The sequence below is a fragment of the Panthera tigris genome, chromosome D4 (genome assembly GCF_018350195.1).
Source record: "Panthera tigris isolate Pti1 chromosome D4, P.tigris_Pti1_mat1.1, whole genome shotgun sequence".
In the NCBI taxonomy this organism is placed as follows: Eukaryota; Metazoa; Chordata; class Mammalia; order Carnivora; family Felidae; genus Panthera; species Panthera tigris.
In genome coordinates, this window is record NC_056672.1 from 81,026,108 (window position 1) to 81,051,281 (window position 25,174).

Consider the following 25,174-nt stretch of genomic DNA (forward strand, 5'->3'; position numbering starts at 1 on the left):
TTCAGAAAGGAGTAGCCCTATTTATAAAGCATGAGGGAAAGCAGAGAGAATGGAGGGAAGGTGGAAGAAGTCCAGAAGTGTGGGATAGTGGAGGTTTCATTTTCTACCAGGCAGATGTAGTTGGCTCCTTGCCTGTATTCCCAACTTCATCATTGCGTCTATGGCCTTTGCCTGCATCAGGTCATAATCCCACAATGAAGTGGCTTTGTGGCACCTGAACTCTGCTCAATATCTGCCTATTGAAGGGAGGGAGCAGTCAGGAGGGAGAAATAAAGGGGTCTCATGACATGGAGGGCAGGAAACTAACATTGATTTGTGCCAACAATCTGCATGGTGTTTCACCAATATTATCTTATTAATATTCACAATTTTCTCATGACTGAGGCTCATAGTCATATCTTCAATTAAAAAAATTTTTTAATGTTTATTTATTTTTGAGAGACAGAGAGAGAGAGAGAGAGAGAGAGAGAGAGCGAGCATGAGCAGGGGAAGGGCAGAGAGAGAGGGAGACACAGAATCCAAAGTAGGCTTCAGGCTCTGACCTGTCAAAACAGAGCCCACCCTATGTGGACCTTAAACTCACAGACTGTGAGATCACGACCTGAACTGAAAGCTGGACGCTTAGCCAACTGAGCCACCCAGGCGCCCCATCATATCTCCAATTTAGAGATAAGAAAATTGAGACTCAAAATGGGTCACTTGCCCAGAACTCACAAACATGAAATAGTATTGCCAGAATGTGAATCTATTTCTAATTGCATTGCTTGTCTGATACACCACACTGCACTCAGACATGGGGCTCTATCTTTAACATCATAGCCAAAAGTCCAAAATGCTGGAGTGAGCAGACACAGATTAGGAACCTGGGCCAGGCACTCTTCTCTACTGGCCCACCTAGAACTCTCTTGTGTTGGCAGCTTTTCAGTAAGTTGAAAAAAGAAGATAGTATACCCAGATGGAGTAGGAGTATGCTCAATTCATCAGCCTAAAGAAGCAAGGGATTTTAAACCCACCTGTATAAAGCTCTTCTGAATTTTTCTTTCAGTTAACAACTACTATAATGCAATCCTAACATCCTGCATTTACATACTGTATGTAGGCAGATATAGGCATTTGACACTGATTTTTGTCTTAAAGGAACTTTTAATTAAGACACAGTGAGATCATAAATATCTTTTCCTACTTTCTTTGCAGGATTTGGTAATTTAGGCTTTAGACTATTTTAATGGGTAAATAGCAGTGGTTGAGGGAGAACACAAATAGATTTTGTAAGAAACAAAACCTCCTGGACATGTGTAGAATTTTTACAGGGCTGATTATCCAGAGCTGTAGTTCAAGATGCCAAGATCCCAAATGAGGAAGCTAAAAAAAGGAGCAGGGGGCATATCATGGCGGCTCTTTGACCTCTCTTGATAACAGCTCTTTCTCTTTTTTTTTTTAATATTTATTTATTTATTTGGGGGGAGAGTGCAAGTGGGGGAGGGGCAAAGAGAGGGGGACAGAGGATCCAAAGCAGGCTCTGCGCTGACAGGCTGACAGCAGTGAGCTCGATGTGGGGCTCTAACTCATGAACCGCGAGGTAATGACCTGAGCTGAAGTCAGAGCTCAACTGACTGAGCCACCCAGGTGCCCAATAACAGCTGTTTCTATTATGAATTGTGGATTTTCATCGTATCATGCAAGCTCATTGAATCATGAAGAAATTGGAAAATGATCTAAAGAAGTCCTGATAAATGTAATTCCTAGCAATAAATATATAACTGTCAGCAATATTTTTGCATTTTTAAACAGTGCTCTTGCAAGACTGAGCTCTGAGAATTTCTGAGTTCAATTGACAGATATGTTTCTTTTTCTTTGACCTTTATACATTATGGAAATTTTGGATATTTACTTTTGATCCACTTACCTTTGGGAAGATGGAATCCCAATTTGTTGAAACCTTCTCTTTATATTTTACTTATTAATGGATTTGGAGTCAGATTTCAAAACCTTACAACTTGAAAGTTAAGTCTAACCTGACAATTGTCTTTAAATATACAGAAATGGAAGAGAAATTAGGGAGATTTTAGCTTAATAGTTCCTGCTAAGACAGTGCAAGGCTTTCTCTTTACTGACTAGACATAGCTATGAAAATATGTTGTGGCCTGGGCTGCCTGTCCATTGGATGGTGAAAAATGCCAGTTGAGCCACTTTTTCTTCTATAGCAAACTGTCTTCTCTGTTGGCAAATTCTCTCATTTTACATGATAAACACCATCCAGTTTTTAAAAATTTGTTGAGACATGGCAATGCAGACAGACACTGGCATATTCACCAGTAAAAAGGATCTCATTTTTATCTGCCTGAGGTTAAATTAACATCTGTTGATTTCTGCTTTTTCACTGTCCTTTTACCCCAGGCAGAAGAAGGTGAACATGAGGCCTGAGAACCAGAGCAGCACATCTGAGTTCCTCCTCCTGGGGCTCCCCATCCGGCCAGAGCAGCAGGGCATGTTCTTCACCCTATTCCTGGGCATGTACCTGACCACGGTGCTGGGGAACCTGCTCTTCATCCTGCTCATCAGGCTGGACTCTCGCCTCCACACCCCTATGTACTTCTTCCTCAGCCACTTGGCCCTCACAGATGTCTCCTTCTCATCTGTCACTGTCCCCAAGATGCTGATAAACATGCACTTTCAGGATCAATCCATCCCCTACACAGGCTGTGTAACACAGATGTATTTTTTCATATTTTTTACTGATCTGGACAACTTTCTTCTCACATCAATGGCATATGATCGGTATGTGGCTATCTGTCACCCACTCCACTATACCACCATCATGAGAGAGGGGGTGAGTATCTTACTAGTAGCTGTATCTTGGATCCTGTCCTGTGCCAATGCCCTGTCTCACACTCTCCTCTTGGCCCAGCTGTCCTTTTGTGCCGACAATGCCATCCCCCATTTCTTCTGTGACCTTGGTGTCCTGCTCAAGCTCTCCTGCTCAGACACCTCCCTTAATGAGCTGGTCATTTTCACAGCAGGTGTGGCAGTCATTACTATCCCACTAATTTGCATCTTGATCTCTTATGGCCACATTGGGGCCACCATCTTGAAGGTTCCCTCTACCAGGGGGATCTGCAAAGCCTTGTCCACGTGTGGCTCCCACCTCTCTGTGGTATCTTTGTATTACGGAACAATCATTGGGCTGTATTTTTTCCCTTCATCCAGCAGTTCCAGTGACAAGAACATTATTGCCTCTGTGATGTACACAGTGGTCACTCCATTGCTTAACCCTTTCATTTATAGCCTAAGGAACAGAGACATGAAAGGGTCCCTGGAGAAACTCCTCAACAGGCCAATAGTCTTATGTCAGTGACATCTGCTCATCTTTATAACAGACATAGGTAATCACATATCCCCAGATGCTAGACCCCTAATCTTAAGCCTAGCATGGAATAGGTGCTCAGTATATATTTGACAACTTCAATTACATTGTTACAGTTATTCACTCTTTTCCTACCAACTCTTTAGTAGAGGCTGTGAATTCTTAGTTGATATTATTGATTACCACTCTTGTCTTTTAGATTGTGATATCACGTAGCTAATACAATGTATGTTTCTCCCCTTATTTCCTGGGAATTTATTAGTTCTTTTCAAAAAATAGTTTATTGAGGTATAATTGACATATAAATGTTATATGTATTTAAAGTGTACACCTTTATGTTTTGATATGTATGTGTTGTGAAATGATTGCCATTTCATGCTAATTGATATACCTATCACCTCCACATAGTTAATATTTTGTTTTATTTTTGTGTGTGTGGTGAGGGAATTTAAGATACATTCACCTAGCAAATGTCAAGTATACAATACAGTATTGATATCTGTGGTCATCTTGCTGTACATTAGTTCTCAAAAACCTTTTCATCATGCATAACTGAACTTTGTACAATATACTAGGTGAAATAAGTCAGACACAGAAAGACAAATCCTGCATGATCTCACTTTTATGTGGAATCTAAAATAGTCCTATTTAGAGAAGCAGATATAGAATGGTGATTGCTGGGAGCTAGGGGGAAGGAGAAATTGGGTGATATTGGAAAGTTATTCTTTGAGAAAGAAGCTATAAATGAAATCAGGAGAGAATACATTTTAATTTATTTGTCATTTAGGATAGAGTAAATACCAGAAAAATAGTGAGACTTTCTTTTTTTTTTTTCTATGAACCAAAACCTGTATTTAAAAAAAAATCAGTGGTTAGAAGTTATCAGGGACATTTTATATGCTTTTCCTTCATGATATAGAACTGTAAATACTTTTAAAGTAGGTATCTCCTAAACCTTTTATTTTTTTATTTTTTAATATGAAATTTATTGTCAAATTGGTTTCCATACAACATCCAGTGCTCATCCCCAACAGGTGCCCTCCTCAATGCCCATCACCCATCCTCCCGTCCCTCCTACCCCTCATCAACCCTCAGTTTATTCTCAGTTTTTAAGAGTCTTTTATAGTTTGCCTATCATATAGATTCTGTCATTCATTAGCTATTTAGCAAGTTACCTACTCTACGTCAGTGTGTCTAGACCTTGTCGTACACAGCTGGATAAAGACCCAACCTCCATGCAAAAGAAGGGAACAGTCTAGTGGTGTAGAGACAAGTGAGCTAAAAATATACAGGAATATTAAAAAGTGCTTTAATATAATACCATTAATAATAGTTGTGCTTATTGAGCATGTTACTGTGTTGGGCATGCAATTAAAAGCTTTATCTGTTATCTTTTTTAGTGCTCATAATAATCCTATGAAGCATGTACATTATTATCTGCATTTTTCAGTTGAGGAAAATGAACTTAGAGACAATGGCCTAAATATAATAAATGGCAGTAGCATAGGGAGGATATAGTTAACGCTGCCTGGATATCACCAAAAGCTTTACAGAGGAGGTAGTCCTGTAGCTGGTTTTTGAAAGATGTTCAGGATGATGATGCCTAATGAGAGAAATGGCAGTCTTGGCAGAGAGAACAGAGTGAATGAGGGCACTGAAATAGCATAGTTGAGGAAAATGTAAAAAGTGGGTGTTGCTAAAGCATATGTGTGTATGAGTTGAGGGGGGCAAGAGATGAGTCTAGACAGTCAGATAAGGACTATATGGTGAAGGGGTTAGGATGTTCTGTTGGGGACTTAAGACATTGCCTTTCAAGTGACTGGGTGCCATTTGCTGGGGATGGGGTCCAGTAGGGATTAAACCTGGGGAAGGTTACATTTGTATCCTCGAAGACTATTCAGGTAACAAATGTACCACATGGGTTGGCAATGAATTGGAGAGCCTAGAGACAGAGAGCTCAATCAGAAGGTTATTGTACATCCAGGTCACAGATGATGAAGGCCTGAATGAAGACAATGGCATGGGGACAGACAAAAGAATATCTTAGAAGGTAGACTAGAGTGGTCTTGGTAATTAATGGGAAGTAGGTGGTAGAATAGGATTGTTCTGGATTTCTGGTTCTGTAAACTGATATTTAAGAACATAATGAAGGCTAGGCACTTTGAATAATTTTGATCAGGCTTTAAAATCTTTTAAAAGTGAGTGGCACTTGGGTAGTCTAGTCAGTTGAGCATCCAACTCTTGATTTCAGCTCAGGTCCTGATCTTGCAGTCCATGAGATTGAGCCCCACATTGGGCTCTGAGTTGACAGTGCACAGAGCCTGCTTGTAATTCTCTCACTTTTTCTCTGCCCCTCTCCCACTCACTTCTGACTCTCTCTCTCAAAATAAATAAGTAAACATTAAAAAAGTCTTTTAGAAGTGAGGAAACAAGATTTTTATCAAATATATTTATTGCCAAATTGACTAACATACAGTGTGCTCTTGGTGTTGGGGGTAGATTCCCGTGGTTCATCGCTTATATACAATACCCAATGCTAATCCCAACAAGTGCCCTTCCTCAATGCGCATCCCACATTTTCCCCTCCCCGCCCCATCAACCCTTAGTTTGTTCTCTGTATCCAAGAGTCTCTTATGGTTTGCCTCCCTCCCTCTCTGTTTGTAACTACTTTTTTCCCCTTCCCTTCCTCCAGGTCTTCTGTTAAGTTTCTCAAGTTCCACATATGAGTGAAAACATATGATATCTGTCTTTCTCTGACTGACTTCTTTCACTTAGCACAATATCCTTCAGTTCCATCCATGTTGCTGCAAATGAAGAAGATTTCATTCTTTCTCATTGCCAAGTAGTATTCCATTGTATACATAAACCACATTTGCTTTATCTATTCATCACTTGATGGGCGTTTGGGCACTTTCTATAATTTGGCTATTGTTGAAAGCGCTACTATAAACTTTGGGATACATGTGCCCCTATGAATCACTACTCCTGTATCCTTTGGATAAATTCCCTAGTAGTGCTATTGCTGAGTTGTAGTGTAGTTCTATTTTTAATTTTTTGAGGAATCTCAACACTGTTTTCCAGAGCAGCTGCACCAATTTGCATTCTCACCAACAGTGCAGGATGGTTCCCGTTTCTCCACATCCTCGCCAGCATCTGTCGTTTCCTGAGTTGTTAATTTTAGTCACTCTGACTGGTGTGAGGTGGTATCTCAATGTGGTTTTGATTTGTATTTCCCTGATGATGAGTGATGTTGAGCATCTTTTCATGTGTCTGTTGGCCATCTGGATGTCTTCTTTGGAAAAGTGTCTATTCATGTCTTCTGCCCATTTCTTCACTGGATTATTTGGTTTTTTAGGTGAATTTCACAAATTCTTTATAGATTTTGGATACTAACCCTTCATTCAATATGTTATTTGCAAATATTTTTTCCCATTACATTGGTTACCTTTTAGTTTTGTTGATTGGAGGAAACAAGTTTCTAACCACCTGTTTTTTTAATTTTTTATTTATTTAAAAAAATTTTTTTAATGTTTATTTATTTTTTGAGAGACAGAGACAGAGTGTGAGCAGGGGAGGGACAGAGAGAGAGGGAGACACAGAATCTGAAGCAGGCTCCAGGCTCTGAACTGTCAGCACAGAGCCCGACAGCCCGATGCAGGGCTTGAACCCATGAATCGTGAGATCATAATCTGAGCCAAAGCTGAACACTTAACCAACTGAGCCACCAGGTACCCCACCACCTGCTTTTTAAAAAAAAGGTTCCAGGGGCTCCTGGGTGGCTCAGTCAGTTAAGCATCTAACTTTGGCTCAGGTCATGATCTAGAGGTTCATGAGTTTGAGCCCTGTGTTGGGCTCTGTGCTGACAGCTCAGAGCCTGGAGCCTGCTTCAGATTCTGTGTCTCCTTCTCTCTACCCCTCCCCACTCATTCTCTCTCTCTCTCTCTCTCTCTCTCTCTCTCTCTCTCTCAAAAAATGAATAAACATTTAAAAAAAATTTAAGATTCCAAGCAAAAGGCAGGCAAATACCATAAATAGGCAAATTTGAAAGCTCTTCATTATCACCCCCAACTCAATCCCAATTGAAAGCACATCCTACTCACATGACACTACCTACATGAAAAGACTTATAAATAATTTGTATTTACAAATAATTCAGGGTGAATTATTTTATTGTCAACATCATATAACTCTACTTAAAACGGGTGACCTTAAAGGAACAGAAGTGTGAACATAGGGATTGGGGTGGGTATACTAGGATGTATCAAAAGAAGAATAAATTTGGAACTTTGAATACAGTGGTAACTATTTTGACTGTGTAGGACCTAAGAATGTTAGACTACTCAACAGTGACAGGTAATAGAGTCCCCAGGTGGATCTTTGTACACTCTATGCTGACTTAATTGTTAACTGACACAATGATATTGGGGAAACCAAAACAGACATGTAGTCTCATCTCTTAGTCTGCTTGGGGCCTGTGGGAAAGCCCCAAACAGGGTTAAAACATGTCTGTACTGCCACTGGATTAAGATTCCGTGAGGCTCAGAATGGAGAAAGAAACTAGAAGACCATCTAGAGAAACCACCATCTAGAGAAACCAGAAGGTAGAGCTAATTGGGCCAGTTTGAGTAGCAGGTTCAGGACATCAAGGGGACACTGATGGCAGGGATAGTGTGGAGCTATATCCAGTAATCTTACACCTTAGCCTTCCTCGTATCCAGGGGTTATGTCATCAGGCCTTAGAACTCTTCCAAGGGACCCTCTCTTGAAATAACGGATCATGAGAAGTAGAAGGTATTTTTCTTGCCAGTTCAAAGGACAGAATAAAGCTAGGCCTTCTGTGGCCCACAATCTAGAACATTAGATGTCAATAGACTGAAAGAAGAGGTGCAAACTAAGGAAATCAAAAGAGAAGGACTCCTGGGTGGCCACCAGCTCCAGCCCTGACTATAAGAATGCCCCCCTCCCCTGGCCCTACCAAGGACTCCTACAGAGAATTATCTGGAAAGGAGATCTAGAGAAAAAAGTCAAGTCCTGATTCAGGTTATCAAACAAATGGAAAACTCAAGTACTAAGATGTGGCATGTGGCTTGACACAATTTGCATTTGTGCTCACCAACTGTGGAAGTCTGGAACAGTTTGATTGTGTGGGCAATGCTCAAAAATTATTTGTTTAAATAAATAGAGGAATCATGGAACATTTTAAGATAGGTTCAGTCTGAGAAACAAAGTGCAATGGGGAATGGGATTTGGGTAGCTAGTAGATACTTCGTCATACCAGAGAAATGTAAGGAATTTAAATTATGTGGCTCTTATTTTTTTTAATTTAATTTAATTTTTTAAAATTTACATCCAAATTAGTTAGCATATAGTGCAACGGTGATTTCAGGAGTAGATTCCTTAATGCCCCTTACCCATTTAGCCCATCCCCCCTCCCACACCCCCTCCAGTAACCCTCTGTTTGTTCTCCATATTTATGAGTCTCATGTTTTGTTCCCTTCCCTGTTTTTATAATATTTTTGTTTCCCTTCCCTTATGTTAAGCTGTTTTGTCTCTTAAAGTCCTCATATGAGTGAAGTCATATGATATTTGTATGGCTCTTATTTTTAAATAATAATATTTTAGGGGTGCCTGGGTTGGTTAAGCATACAACTCTTGATTTTGGCTCAGGTCATGACCTCATGGTCATGAGATCAAGCTCCAGGTCAGGCTCTGCACTGGGCATGGGGCCGCTTGGGATTCTCTCTCTTTCTCTCTTTCTCTCTCTCTCTCTCCCTCTGCCCCTTCACTGCTTGCACTCTCTCTCTAAAAAAAATCATATTTCAAATGTTTCTGGATTCTTAGAGGCAGAAGAAAACTTATTTGCTTATAAACTTTTTCCAACTCTGCAACTAAGTTATGTGGCGGATGCCTCTTTTTTAGATCTAAAGGCAAACCTGGAAGCAAACAAAGATGGTTACAGTGTTCACACCTTTTAAGTCATTAAAGGGTGCTGGCATTGAGCATTTCTGACCATCAAAGGGATGAGACAGCACAAAGAATTCATCCTTTCTGGTAAAATCTTGGCAAACTGTGTGAAGTGGGGCAACCAGTACAGAAATCTCAACTCTGAACTTCAGTCTTCTGATATGGAACCCTTTATCTAGTCTGCATCGCCTGGAAAGTAACCTCTGTCCTTTATTTATTTCATCTTTACCTCCATTTAATGCTACCACCAACACAGCCCCCAATTTTTTTTATGATTGGCGAATTAATAATCTGGAAATGGAAGTGTTATGAAAGCAGGGACTTGGTCTTATCCCATGCGCTTAAGGAACTTAAGTTCCTTAGCTCTTAGCACTTAGCTCCCAGCACCTAGCAGGGGTCTGGTAGATATTTGTTGAATGAGTGAATCTCAGAGAAAGGATTGTTTTGATTTTTTGAGTGGGGGCAAGGATGAAAACTTACAGCAGTAATAAAAATAGCTTTCACTTATTGAAAACCTACTATTATTTGTCACTATACAAAATGCACTTCAGAGTTTATCTCAGTTCATCTAGTCCTCCAGTCACCTTACTGGATAGAGGTTAACTATCTCCATTTTATAGATGAGAAGACTAAGGCTCAGAGTGGATAGGTAATGGGACTACAATCTTATGGCTAGTATGTGGCAGACCCAAAACTGAAGCCAAGTTTGTGGCTTTAATGAAAAGCCACCATCACTGCATCTAAGAGGATAAAATTCTCCTGTGACTGAGGAGCCTCTTAAGGGCACCCTTCATGTCCTTGTTCCTCAGTCTATAGATAAAGGGGTTCAACATGGGGGTCACCACAGTGTACACTTGCAGCTGCTGCCATGTCCTTCTCATCAGAGGCAACAGAGGCAGACCACAAGTAGGCACTGAAGAGCATCCCATAGAACACACAGACAACACAGAGATGGGAACTACAGGTGGAAAAGGCCTTGCCTTCTACACCAGGAGTTTGGACCCTCAGGAAGGCCAATATAAAGTGGATGTAGGAGATGACAATGCAGATAAAGGGGACAATGAGTACTGTGCCTCCTATGGCAAAAACCATCAACATGCTGATGTGAGTGTCGGAACATGACAGCTTCAGGATAAGAGTTATGTCACAGAAAAAGTGAGCTATTTCCCCAGCAACAGAGAAGGACAGCCAAGCTATGAGGAGGGCAACAGTGAGTCAGGGCAACAGTGTGGGTGAGGACCCAGCACAATGCAAGCAGCAGGGCACAGACTTGGGGCTCATGACTGTGGAGTAGTGGAGAGGGCAGCAAATGGCCACATAATGGCCATACACCATTACAGCCAGGAAGAAGCTCTCCAGATCACCAAACATCAGAAATACATTTGTGTGAGGCAACCAGCATAGGAAATGGTGTGATGTTGAGTCTGCACATTTACCAGCATCTTGGTAACTGTGGAAGATGTTAAACCTATGTCAACAAAAGACAGGTTGGTCAGAAAGAAGTACGTGGAGGTGTGGGGGTGTGGGTCTGATCTGATGGCCAGGAAGATGAGCATGTTCCCAGTTAAGGTAACAAGATACATACACAGGAAAATTCCAAAGAGGAACTGCTTTTGCTCTGGTAACTTGGATATTCCTTGGAGGAAAAACTCAGAGATGCTGGATTGGTTTTCCATGACTCTGCAGCATCTGGAAGCTAGGGAGGAGAGTTAGATGCTAGATTTCTTCTAGAACTCTACATGTGATGATGACTCTCAAATCTTCTAACTTCCAAATCTCTCTTTATATTCATTATCTTCCCTAATCTGACTTCACTTCTAATCTGACTCTACTTCCTTATTTTTCCTCTTTTTTAGGAATCTCATAGATTCTTCCTTTCTTTTCTCTTTCCCTCTGGTCAATATTTTATACTCTTCTAAGGAGGCTCTGGGTACTTTTCAGTCCTGGCATTACCAAGCCTTGAACGAGGTCTACCATCCCATATCAGCTTCACCGTTGCTTTGCCCAGTACATGAGTAGACTGAGATGAGTTGAATTTTACATTCTCTTGGTAGCCCCAAAATTCATTTAATTTTTTTAAACTACCACAATATCTCATTTTACAGGGAAGGGCATATAAAGAACTCATGTTCCTTTATTTCTGTATCATTTCTTCTTAAATAGGAAATAAGGAGTTCTGTATTTTTTCCCTCTTGTATTTGAGTTTTTGTCATTGGCATCATCATCATCCCATAGCTGACATTTACCAGCCACTTACTACACTTATCAGCCACTGTACTAAGCACTTCATACAGTTCATCTCCTTTACTCCTTAAATAGCACTAGGAAGCAGATACAATTGTATAGGGAAGAGAATTGACTAACATACAGAGGGACTCACAGCTTATAAATATTAGGGACAGAATTTCAACCCATAGCATTGGACACCAGAGACAGCATCATCAGTCAATATAGATAGAATACCTAGATACCTTCAAACATTTAGTCTCTCAAAATTTCTACTTTCATAGCTTTAGCCTCGCTTGCCCTTTCTATCTTGGATACTAGTCTTTTATAGAAAAACAATGAAGTTTAGGAATGAGATAGACCCTACAGAATCATCTGGTCCAGAGGTCCTCAAACATTGGTCTGTGAGATGATTTTTAAAAGTACAGAATCCTCAGACCTATTGAGTTAAGTTATCTATGAGATAGTCTGGGTACCTGTATTTAAAAAACTAAAACTAAAACTAAACCCTCCTCAGGTATTTTGATGCTCAATAGGGATTAAGAAAACTTCATTTAGTCAACTGCTCCAGATGCTTCATAGATGATTAAGCAAAGTTTTGGAAAAGTGAAGTGACTGTAAAAGTTAACACTGCTTCTTAGGGGGAGATAGCATAAGATTCAGAGTATCCAGGCTCTCAGACTAGAACTGTTTCTGTTCAGTCAGCTACCTTTCCATTTTTCATTATTTTTCTTATCAATATCTTACAGATCTAAATACATCCCTACTCCCAATCTCTATTCAGAGTCCACACCTAAAGAAAAAACCACCTCCAAACCAATACAAGATATATTGAAGGATTTTTTCTATTTTGAAGTTAATATTTCAAACAGTAGCAAGAGCAATAACTGAGAACCATCACATATTTATCTACTGCCGAACCCTACACTAATTGGGGAACACATCTCAGAGCTATATTACTTACCCTGAGAGACCAGGTGCCACAAGCTATTTTCTCCCCTACTCTATTTCTCAATGGCAAATGTAATGCCTCACAAAGGTTAGGCTCTGTAACTGGGCACATTCTAATAACCATGTCCTGGAGGCAGGAGACTCTCTTAAGACTCAACTGATGTGTATCTTCTCAAGAGGAAGGTGATGCAGACCAGCAGACATGCTGGTCCTGGCATCCAGATCCTACCTTTAGTGAATCTTCTCAAGAGGAAGGTGATGCAGACCAGCAGACATGCTGGTCCTGGCATCCAGATCCTACCTTTAGTGAATCTTCTCAAGAGGAAGGTGATGCAGACCAGCAGACATGCTGGTCTTGGCATCCAGATCCTACCTTTAGTGAATGAGTCCATTCATTTCCATTGGAGACCTCAAAGAGATTGCAATTTATTTTACGGAAGACCTAATTATCTCTGTTGTATCTCTTTAATTATCTCTGTTGGCATACAATCCCTTTATCAGACTATTTCTATAGAGGTCCCTCAGTCTATACTACCAACCAGTTAACATCAGAAATCCTCTAAAAGTGTCCAAAGCTGTACTCAAGGGCCTTGTGCTAATATCTCTTGTTCTATCTTTTGGTTCTTCCTTTCCCTAAAAGGGTTTCTCATCCTTAATCCTGTCTAAAGTCTCGGAAAACTTTGTAGATCCTAGAGACAACAATGAGGTGCTTCCTGAACCTTAGGGCAACCTGTGTCTCTGTCATCACAGGGTAGTAAGATCCCTTTATTTACCTCCACTGCTTCCTCATCTACTGTGTCTGCCAACAAGTAAGAGCTGGTTTGGACATGATGGAGAGGATATTACAAAGGCAATAACTACTAGCCTGTAGTTTGTCTCAAGTTTCTCTTCTTACTGCTACTCTGGTTGCTAAGGAGAAAGCATTGCAGATGTCCTTAATTTGGGAGGAAGGTAGGAAGAGCTCAGATTCTTCTTGACAACGTTTGTAATGGGATTTACTGGAATCAGAATTTAGGATCAAGAATAATAAATACAGAAGCAAAAAAGAGCTTGCTAAGCTGAGGTTAAAAATAAGTTTAGAGGGGAAAAGGGAGAATGAGAGCAAGAGCAAGAGCAAGGGTGAGAGAGCAAGAGAGAGAAGGATTCTAGACAAGAAGCCTAAGAGATCAACAAAGGATTGCAAAACCAAGCCAAGGATAAATCTGAAGGGAAGGCCAGAGTTATCTTAGTTACATTCATCAGCTGGAACAAAGAAGTTCTGTACTGGATTTTTAAGATGCTCTGGGACATGTGGTACTCTGATCCCCTTCAACACAGGTATTCAGGAGTTTTGAGGTATGTTATGTTTGTCTTTTGAAACCTGAACTGAGAAACTCAGAAACAGGGAGCTGGCTCATCAGGCTAATAACAGGAGAAAGCTGAAGAGGGTTCCACTTTGGGCACCTGCAGACAGGGAGCCATGGGACAGAGTTCCCTAGAGCCTTGTTAGAGCTAACATTCATAATTGCCCAATTTACTGTCTGAATCTCTCATAATAGACCAAATTAGTATAGTACTGGCTTCATTAAAAAATTTTGGAAGCTGTTACTTTTTCTCTGTTAAGTGGTAGCATTAAGGAGTTATGCTGTTTGTATTGATTTGTAAACAGTCCATGCAAAAATGCACTTTCTCTGTAAATAAATATCCTAGCTCTCTCACTTGCAACAAAATTCCTGTTCCTAATTTCTTCCTATAAAGAAATCTGGAAGCTGCTACAAAGAGGTTAGAGGCATATGATATATATTTCTGAAAGAATTCTCGGGATTCCAGTTAAAGATGTTATATTAAAGTCATGTATCCTGGGGCGCCAGGGTGGCTCAGTTGGTTAAGTGTCCAACTTAGGCTCAGGTCATGATCTCACAGTTCTAGCCCCACATCAGGCTCTGTGCTGACAGCTCAGAGCCTGGACCCTGCTTCAGATTCTGTGTCTCCCTGTCTCTCTCTGCCCCACCCCCAATTGTGCTCTGCCTCTGTCTCTCAAAAATGAGTAAACATTAAAATTTTTTTAAAAAGTCATGTATCTAATTTTACACTCTCCTAAAATTCTGCTAAAAGTAAAGTGATTTTTTAAAAAAGTCATAAACCCCACAAGGACAGATAAAAGTAGAAAGGGAGTGGTGAGGGGAGAAGTGGGAGAGTGGTGATCAAGATGGTCTTAACATTGCCCTCAACTTGACAAAGCTGTAGGCAGTTTCTCCTGGCTGTGGGCCCTTGACCTCCACTTTCTTAGAGCTTTACTTTAGAAGACTTACAGAGTTATTTTTTTTCTCTGCCCCTTTGAGATATAAGTCTTCTCTCATGTTCTTGACAGTTGTACAACCTGGGAATGTCTTCCTTAAGGGCCTGGGAGCCATCTCTTTAAAATGCAATCGTGAAGAAAGAACATACTTATCTCCCAGTCTCTGTGGAAGGGTAGGAGCCCTACTTTAGTGGATGCCAGTCAGCAAACACAATCTAATCACAGTAACCAACCTTATAACAGCCTCCAGTGCTTTTCCACTAGCTCACCCCAGCAGTTAAAAATCCTCCTGCTGGCTCAGTCAGTAGGACATGTGACCCTTGATCTCAGGGTCATGAGTCCAAGCCCCACATTTGGTGTAGAGCTTACTTTAAAAAAAAAAAAAAGTCCTCTTGCCTTTTTTATTTTTCCAGTGGAATTGAGTTCAGTATTTTCCCCCTCCTGTAATCATCTCTTCCCCCAGTTTTACTGAAATATAATTTACATGCAACACTGTATAAGTTTAAGGTGTACAGCATAGTGACTTGACTTGCATATATTGTAAAATGATTACCACAGTAAGTTTACTTATCCATCATCTCATATAGATACCAAAAAAAAAGGAAAAAATTGCTTTTTCTTCTTGTGATGAGAACTCTTAGGATCTACTCTTTTAATGGCTTTCAAATATACTGCACAGTAGTGTTAACTATAGGCATCATGTTGTATATTATATCCCCAGTACTTATTTATCTTATAACTGAAAGTTTCTACCTTTTAACCACCTTATTCAAACTCCCAAACTCCTAACCCCTACCTCTGGAAACCATAAATCTGATTCCTTTGTCTATAAGTATGGGATTTTTGGTTTTTTGGCATTTTTTTAATTCCACATATAAGTGAGAGCCACATATACAGTATTTGTCTTTCTCCATCTTACTTCACTTAGCATAATATCCTTAAGGTCCATTCGTATTCTTGCAAACGGAAGGATTTCATTCTTTTTTTTTTATTGCTGAAGAGTATTCCATTGTGTGTGTGTCTGTATGTGTGTGTGTGTCTCACAGCTTCTATATCACTCATCTCCCGATGGACACTTCCATTGTTTCCGTGTCTTGGCTGTGGCCAATAATGCTGCAATAAACACGGAGTGCGGATATCTCTTGGACATAGTGTTTTATTTACTTCAAGTATATTACCAGATGTGGAATTGTTGGACTGTATGGTAGTTCTATTTTTAATTTTTTGAGGTACCTCCATACTGTTTCCTATAGTGCCTGCACCGACTTAGAATTCCTCCAACTGTGAACAAGAGTTCTCTTTTCTCCATATCTTCACCTGCCAATAGTATTGAACAAGGTCTTCTTTGCATGTTTAGCTCCATATGCTGCAATTTTTCTTTATCTCCATGTGGCATTAAATGAGTGAACAGATATGGAAAAGTGGAATTCTAAACTGGCAGTAGGTGAAATATAAGAATCAATCTTGTCACACCAAAGAATCCTCAAAAAGGCCCACAAACTGGAAGCCCTTGGTACTGTGGGACCCAGGAGTGAAAGGGTAGTCTAAGAGGTGACAGTTATTTCAGGAAAACTTAGGTCCCTTAGATTACTCTTTACACCCCACCCTGTGGGAATGCTATCCCTGTCTTATCCCAGCTAGAAACTGGGAGGTTTACTTTCTGGAGAAGCTTGGGAATGGGGGTTGCCACAAATAGCTCAGAATTATATTATTAGTGAATCATGTGAAAAACAAGGAAAATATATGAGTATACATGCACACCAAATGTTGAATGCTGAGACCCACAGCCCTTTATCCAGATTTTTCTTCTAGACCTCTATCTTGAATATAGAATATTAGAATAATTTTCTTCTCCTACTGGCATTGGAGACCCCTCCTCAAAACGCATTTCCAAGCCAGATCACGCTTCAGTGGAACTCAAAGTCAACAGCTCCATCTATAAGCATAGAGCTACCAGCCAGTTTCCAAAAATGTACTGGGTTATGGCATAAGTCAACACAGCACATAAATCTAAAGTGCACAACTCAATGAATTTTTCATGTTTACACCTGTGTAACACCCCGCTAATCAAGATATATAATATCTCCTCCAAGTTAGAAGGCTCCCTCTTTTCCCTTCTGAGCCATTATCCTCTTGGAGGTAACTACTCTTGTGATACATATTACCAGAATATTAGTTTTGTCTATCATTAAAGTTCAAATAAAAGGAATCACATGGTAGAACTCTTACATCTGGCTTCTTTAGCTCAACATGACATCTGTCACATTCAATCATGTTGTGACATGATTTGTATTGTATTGCTATATAATATTTCATTACACAAATAATACTTTATTCATTTTTTATGTTGATGAACATATATGGTCATTTCCAATTTTTGACTATTATGAGTAAAGGTGACAGGAACATCCTTAAGTATGTCTTTTGTGGGCCATATGTACTTATTTCTCTCAGGTGTATATGCAGAGGTGATATGTCTGAGTCTTAGGGTAAGCAATATTTAACTTTAGTATATGTAGGCAAACGATGTTCCAAATGCTTATACAAATTTACATTCCCATCCAAAATAATTGAGAGTTCTATTTGCTAAATAGTCTCAAAAAAGTATCAGTGTCAGTATTTTTATCTCTGGGGTAATGTTGAGGAAAACTGGGGAGATGAAAATGTCGTTAATACATTTTAAAATGTCATAATACATTTTTAAAATGTATATATTTTAAGTATTTATTTAAATTCCAGTTAACATACAGTGTAATATTATTTTCAGGTGTACAATAGGTGATTCAACACTTCCATGGAACACCTGGTGCTCATCACAAGTGCATCCCTTAATCCCTATCACCTGTTTAACCCATCATCCCAGCCACCTCCCCTCTGCTAACCATCAGTTTGTTCTCTATAGTTAAGAGTCAGTTTCTTGGTTTGCCTCTCTCACTCTTTTTTCTCTATGTTTTGTTTCTTAAATTCCACATATGAGTGAAATCATATGGTATTTGATTTCTCTGACTTACTTCGCTTAGCATAATACTCTCTAGCTCCATCTATAGTGGCTACATGGATATATACATATATAAACATTCATTAATTTTTACAGGTATTATTTGTGTTTTTTACTCCCTGTACTTTTTTTAATGTAAGGACAATTTTTTTAATGTAAGGCTATTATGAGCAACTTTAAGCTGATGAATGCCAATTTGAGTAAAATGGACAAATACTTCAAAGATAAAATACATGAAAGCCGACAAAGGAAAAGAAAATCTGAATAGTTTCCTATCTACTAGAGAAATGGCATGCATTATCAAAAGTTCCCATAATAAAAATATCAAGTCCCCAGTGATTTCACTGTGGGGTTCTTCCAAACATTTAAGGAAGAAATAATCAGTCTTACATGAACTCATCACTGAACTCTTCACCAGAATAGTAGAAGAAGGAAGTCTGTGACTCTTTTTGTGAGGCAAGCATGGCACTAATACTAAAATTTGAGAGGTAAATAAAAAGAAAGGAAAATCAAAGAATGATCTTTGATGTTTCAAAACTCTAAATGAAAAATTACAAAATTAAAATCAGAGTTACACAGAAAGCATACTACACTGAGCCAAAGGATTTATTCGTGATGATAGGTTAGTTTAACATTTGAAAACCAATCAATGAAAATCATTCCACTAACACGTAAAGGAGAATAATCATTTCAAAAATTCAATAGATGAAACAAAAGTATTTGATAAACTTCAACACCCATTTGCAATAAAACCTATAGGAAACTAGGAATATTTCCCTTCTTCTGCTGGCTTTATACTTCATTTGTTTTCTTTTTCTAGCTCCTTTAGGTGTAAGGTTAGGTTGTATATTTGACACTTTTCTGGATTCTTGATGTAGACCTGTATTGCTATAAACTTCCCTCTTATGACCACTTTTGCTGCATCCCAAAGGTTTTGGATGGTCATGTTTTCATTTTAATTTGTTTCCAGGTACTTGTTAATTTCTTCTTTAATTTCCTGGTTGACCATTATTTCTTTAGTAGGATGTTCTTTAGCCTCCATGAATTTGTGATCTTTCCGAATTTCTTCTTCTGACTGACTTCAAATTTCATAGTGTTGTGATCAGAAATTTTTCACGGTATGACTTCAATTTTTTTGTACTTGTTGAGGGCTGATTTCTGACCCAGTATGTGATCTAATCTGGAGAATGTTCCATGTGCATTTGAAAAAAAATGCATATTCTGCTGCTTTTGGATGAAATGTTGCAAATATACCTGTTAAGTCCATCTGGTATAGTGTGTCATTCAAAGCCATTGTTTCCTTGTTGATTTTCTGCTTACATGATCTGTCCTTTGCTGTAAGTGAGGTGTTAAAGTCCCCTACTATTATCGTATTATTATCAGTGATTTCCTTTCTGTTTGTTATTGTTTTATATATTTGGGTGTTCTGAGTTAGGAGCATAAATATGTACAATTATTAGATGTTCTTGTTGGATAGACCCCCTTAGTATGATGTAATGAATGCCCTTCTTCATCTCTTGTTACAGCCTTTAGTTTAAAATCTAGTTTGCCTGATATAAGTATTGCTACTCTGGCTTTCTTCTGATATCCATTTGCATGGTAAATATTTCTTCATCCCCTCACTTTCAATCTACAGGTGTCTTTCAGTCTAAAATGAGTCTCTTGCTGGCAGCAAATAGATGGGTCTTGTTTTTTTTTTTATATCTATTCTGATACTCTGTGTGTTTTGATTGGAGTATGTAGCTCATTTACAGTTGGAGTAATTACTGACAGATAGGAATTTAGTGCCATTTCATTACAGAACAAATATGTTAAACTGTCTATACTACCCCAAAGAATGCACACAGTTAATGCAATCCATATTAAAGTACCAACAGCATTTTTCACAGGACTACAATGAATAATCCTAAAATTTGCATGGAGCCAGAAAAGACCTGGAATAGCCAAAGCTATCTTGAAAAAGAAGTGCAAAGCTGGAGGCATATTATCATTCCAGACTTCAACTTATATTATGAAGCTGTAGCCATCAAGACAGTATGGTAGTGGCACAAAAACAGACACATAGATCCATGGAACAGAATAGAAAACCCAGAAATGGGCCCACAGCTCTATGGTTAACTAATCTTTAAGAAAGAAGGAAAGACTATTGATGGAAGACAGTCTCTTCAACAAATGGTACTGTGAAAACTGGAGAGCAACACGCAAAAGAATGAAACTGGACCACTTTCTTACACCATATAAAAAAATAAATTCAAAATGGATGACAGAACTAAATGTGAGACAGGAAACCATCAATGTCCTAGAGGAGAACACAGGCAGTTACCTCTTTGACACCAGTCATAGCAACTTCTTATTTCCAGAGGCAGGGGAAACAAAAGCAAAAAAAACCTATTGAAACTACACCAAAATAAAAAGCTTCTGCACAGAGGAGGAAATTATCAACAAAACTAAAAGGCAACCTTTGGAATGGAAGATGATATTTGCAAATGACATATCTGATAAAGGGTTAGTATCCAAAATATATAAAGAACTTATAAAAATCAACACCCAAAAAACAAATAACCCAATTAAAAATGGGCAGAAGACATGAATAGACATTTGCTCCAAAGAAGACATACAGATGGCTAATAGACACATGAAAAGATGCTCAATATCACTCATCATCAGGGAAATACATATCAAAACTACAATGAGATACCACCTTATAACAGTCAGAATGGCTAAAATTAACGCAGGAAACAAGACGTGATGCCAAGGATGCAGAGAAAGGGGAATCCTCTTACATTGTTGGTGGGAATGCAAACTGGTGCAGGCACTGTGGAAGATAGTAAGGAGGTTCCTCAGAGAGTTAAAAACAGAACTACCCTATGATTCAGTAATTGCACTACTAGGTATTTATCCAAAGGACACAAAGTACTGATCTGAAGGGATAATGTTTATAGCAGCATTATCAACAATAGCCAAATTGTGGAAACAGCCCAAATGCCCATTGATTGATAAATGGATGGAGAAGATGTGGTATGTATGTATGTATGTATGTATGTGTGTGTGTGTGCATGTGTGTGTATTACTCAGCTATTAAGTAATGAAATCTTGCCATTTACAATGATATGGACGGGGCTAGAATGTATTATGCTAAGTGAAACAAGTCAGCCAGAGAAAGACAAATACTACGTGATCTCACTCCTACATGGAATTTAAGAACCAAAACAGATAAACATAGGGCAAAGGGGAAAAACAAGAGATAGGGAGGCAAACCATAAGAGACTCTTAACTATAGAGAACAAACTGAGGGTTGATGGAGGGTAGGTGGGCAGGGGGATGGGCTAAATGGGTGATGGGTACTAAGGAGGGCACTTGTGGTGACCACTGGGTGTTATATATAAGTGATAAATTGTGCTCCTGAAGCCAATGTTACACAATATGTTAACTAACTAGAATTTAAGTAAAATATTGAAAAATAGGAATTGGAAATACTGGTATTATTATCAGATAATTATCAGACAATCTGATTATACACCTAAAAATTCACTCCAAATCTATGACTAATAAAATGACTAATAAAATGATATAGCAAGGTCACTCAATACAAAAGTTAACATACAAAACCAACTGCATTTCTTCACCCTAGCCATGAACAAACAGAAACAAACATTCTAAACATGTTATTTACTTTAGACTCTAAAAGCGCAGATACCTAGGAATACTTTTAAGGTAATGTGCAAGACCTCCTTACTAAAATTTACAAAATATTATTAAAACGTTATTGAAATAAAGTAGGCAAAAATGAAGAGATATACTATATTAATAGATTGAAAAATTCAGCATTACTATGGTATACACTCTTCCCAAATTAGCCTATCAGTGATATTACATTCATAGTTCCAGCAGGTTGTGTGTGTGTCTGTGTGTGTAAAGCTAATTCTAAAGTTCACATAAAAACACAAGTACCAAGGATAGCCAAGGAAACAAATTTAGAAGACTTATACAACCATATATCAAGATATTATAAAACTATAATAATTGAAACTGTGGTATTTACCAAGGACAGAAAAACTGATGAAACAGAAGAGTCTACAAACAGATTCATAGATAAATGTTCACCTGAATTATGAATGTGACTCTTCAACATAGCAGAATAAACTTTCCAGGATGATGACCTTTTCAATAAATCATCTGAGATAATCGGATACCCAAATGGGAGAAAATATAATTTGACTCTGACCTCATGCTGTATATAAAAATCAAGTCCAAAGAGATTCATATAGAAATAAAAAATAATGGAGACTTTAGATGGAAACACGGGAGAATATCTTCATAATGAAGAAGTATGCAAATATCTCTTAGGACACAAACAACATAATCATAAAGAAAAAAATAAATTGGACTATATTAAAATTAGTAACTTCTATTTCTCAAAAGACACCAATAAGAAAGTGAAAAGTCAACACCCAGAGGAGATATTTGTCATGTATACATGAAAATCATTCTGAAAAACTAAAGTTGAAACCATGCAAAACCTAGAACCCCCAAATTCTACTACTAAATATATATTCAACCAAAATGTGTATGTATGTTCTCTAAGAGGCTGTATAAGAATATTTGTATCATCATCTAAATGGCTATCAACAGTAGAACAGATGAAGTGTGGTATATCCATCAGTAGAGTATAAGCAACAACATCACTCTCTGCCTCCTGCTCCTCTCTCTGTCCTATCCTTGCCCCTGAGGATTTGGAGTGTCTATTGTAGTTATCCCATGCCCATATCAGCATCATGGTGGGTACGCGTGAGGAGGGAGGAGAGAGATAACTTGTCTCTCACGTCCCAGGTCTCCAGGTTGAGAAGGACAATGAACAGGGAAGTGAATCTAAGGAAACACATTTTCACCAGGACCTCGTTTCGACACAAGATCTTGGACACTGACCTGATGTTCCAATGCAATGAAATTCTGAGCTTTGAGGGAAGGAGTGAATTGATTTTGAATGTGAGAAGAATTTAAATAATTTCAGGTGGTGGTAAATTACAGAAAGCCAAAAGTTATTTGCTATTCTTTTTATGGACAGATGGAGCTTAATTTCTTTCCCTTAGTCACTGGCTTGGCCTTCGTGACTTCTTTGATCTATAGAAGGTAGTGAAAATGAGATTCTAGGATTTCCAAAGCTAGGTTTTATGAAAATCATGCAGTTTTCACCTTGATCTCTTAAAATGTTTGCTGTCAAGAGGCCCACTTTCAGAACCCTGCTGCCAGTGCTGTGAGCAGCCCACATGATTTGGAAAGGCCAGGCACAGGTGCACAGACCTGTGCACTGGAAAATGCATGAGTTATTAAAAAATAGTCCTGATAAAACTAGCTATTGTGAGTAATTAAAAGTAGATCTTTTTATTTCACTATACCACAACATAAATTGCAAGTAAATTAAAATTTGGGTTGATGGGCATTAAGGAGGGCACTTGTTATGATTAACACTGGGTATTATATTTAAGGGATGAATCACTAAATTCTACTCCTGAAAGGAATGCTACACTGTATGTTAAGTAACTTGAATTTAAATAAAATATTGCAAGAAAAAAGGAGAAAAAATTTTAAATGTACTGTTTAAAATTTAGAAGAAATAACTAAATGACATTTTCCTGTTATGTAAGATGGAAAGACTTTTCAGTATAAAAGTAATGGAAAAAATCACAAAGCCACATATCTGTCAATTTTGACTATAAAAAACATTTTTAAAAAGTTGTAGACGTCTTGGAATGGCAAGGACAGAAAACAACACCCATAAAATATTTTCATTTGTTTTATTGCCTCTAACATCCATTTTAAAACCCCACAAATATCCCAGTAGATAAAGGAGAAACATATTAATAGGATAATTCGGGGAATAATTAACCATGGTTAAAAAGCAGATGAAACAAATAGTCAATCTCACTAGTAACCAGAGACATGTGAGTTAGAAAAATGAGATTATTTTCTATCTGTGGAATTGTTGACGATTAAAACCAGTAATGATACTAGGACAAAGTGTGGTTAAGAACATGGATTCTAGGGTCATGCAGACTTAGGTTGGAATTCTACCACCTTCATTTAGTAGTTGTGTGACCTTGGTCAAGTCGTTATCTTCCCTGGACCTCTGTTTCATCATCTGTAAAATGGGAATAATAATAGTTCCTGTATCTAAGCTTCCTGTATTACTTGAGATTGTGTAATGAAAGTGTTCAATAATATTAATAACAGTATCAATTCAATAGTATTAATAAAAATACAGGAGATAAAACATTTTTAGCAGCTTCTGTGTATCAGACATTATGGTTGGTGTGCTCTATATAGGCTGCCTCATTTAGTTGAGAGTTTAGGACTTGAGGAGGTTGCTCTACATTAGAATTACTTTGTTTAGGAAAATCACCAACAGAAATCATTATAATTTATATTTCTGACACTTCCCTCGATGCAATTTTGCTTAGAGTATGGGACAGAAATTCAACTGTCCAGTGTATAGGTACAATTTCCTAGGGACCTGCTGGTCAGGCTGAAGTGCACTGTATCCCAGCAAGAGGCCTCAGGATCACACTCCTGAGACCGACATCTGAGCTTAACTCTGGGAAATATTTGCCCTCAGTTCTCCCAGCATCCAGCCAGAGTTGGCTGGAGGAAAGCCTGCACAATGACACTGAGGTTGGCTCTAATGAGCACTCTGGGAGATGTTTTCAAGAAGCCTTTAAAACCCTAAGAAAGTCTCTTGTCTTCTCAGGCTTGGGGAAGCTGCAAAGGAATCATACACTCCATGTTCCTAATGAACTCTGGACTCAATAGACACAAACTCTGCTGACTGAGTCTTAAAGATCCCAGAAACTTCCTCATTGTGAATTATCCATCCAGGAGAAAGAAATGGAAAATCTGAAGATGCCGGACACTGATCCATGCTCTCACAGTTGAGAATCTACAAGGGGCAGGACACACACACACACACACACACACACACACACACACACACACACTTCCCAACACAACAACTAGGCAGAAGTTTCCTGGGTAGATGAGCTGACTCTCCACCTAAGATCAGAAGTCACTCTACGAACCAAAGAACAAATAGAGGATTAACTATTCACAGAAACGTCTAAGGCCGTAGTTTTTACAAGGCCAATATGGAATGAGCTCTCACACCAGCTCTCTCTAAATCCCAGGGGAGCAGAACAGAGTGGCTACTTTCAAGCCCAGAGAACCAGAGCCTGATTCCTTCCATCTTCCTTCCTCTGATGAAAAGTAAATATTGGAGAAATATGGTACAATTGTAGGGGTAAAGGCACAGGCTCTGGAGTCAGGCACACCTGCATTTGAATGTCATTTACTAGCTATCTGATCTTGAATACATCAAATATCTCTGAAGCTCAGTGTCATC

General features: G+C 38.7%; 2 protein-coding genes across 2 annotated transcripts; one reads left to right on the plus strand and one right to left on the minus strand.

Annotated features, from left to right (window-relative positions):
- The first annotated feature begins 2,285 nt into the window (after window positions 1-2,285).
- LOC102966986 (olfactory receptor 1J4-like) lies at window positions 2,286-25,172 on the plus strand. Its single transcript, XM_042964738.1, has 2 exons — window positions 2,286-3,383; window positions 24,527-25,172. The coding sequence occupies exon 1, from the start codon at window positions 2,414-2,416 to the stop codon at window positions 3,353-3,355; it is 942 nt and encodes a 313-aa protein (XP_042820672.1). The 5' UTR covers window positions 2,286-2,413; the 3' UTR covers window positions 3,356-3,383; window positions 24,527-25,172.
- Window positions 10,069-11,004, minus strand: LOC102970375 (olfactory receptor 1N1). Its single transcript, XM_015543040.2, is given in 5 exon segments — window positions 10,069-10,182; window positions 10,184-10,534; window positions 10,536-10,606; window positions 10,609-10,701; window positions 10,704-11,004. Coding segments are annotated over 5 exon segments (930 nt in total).
- Window positions 25,173-25,174: the final 2 nt, after the last annotated feature.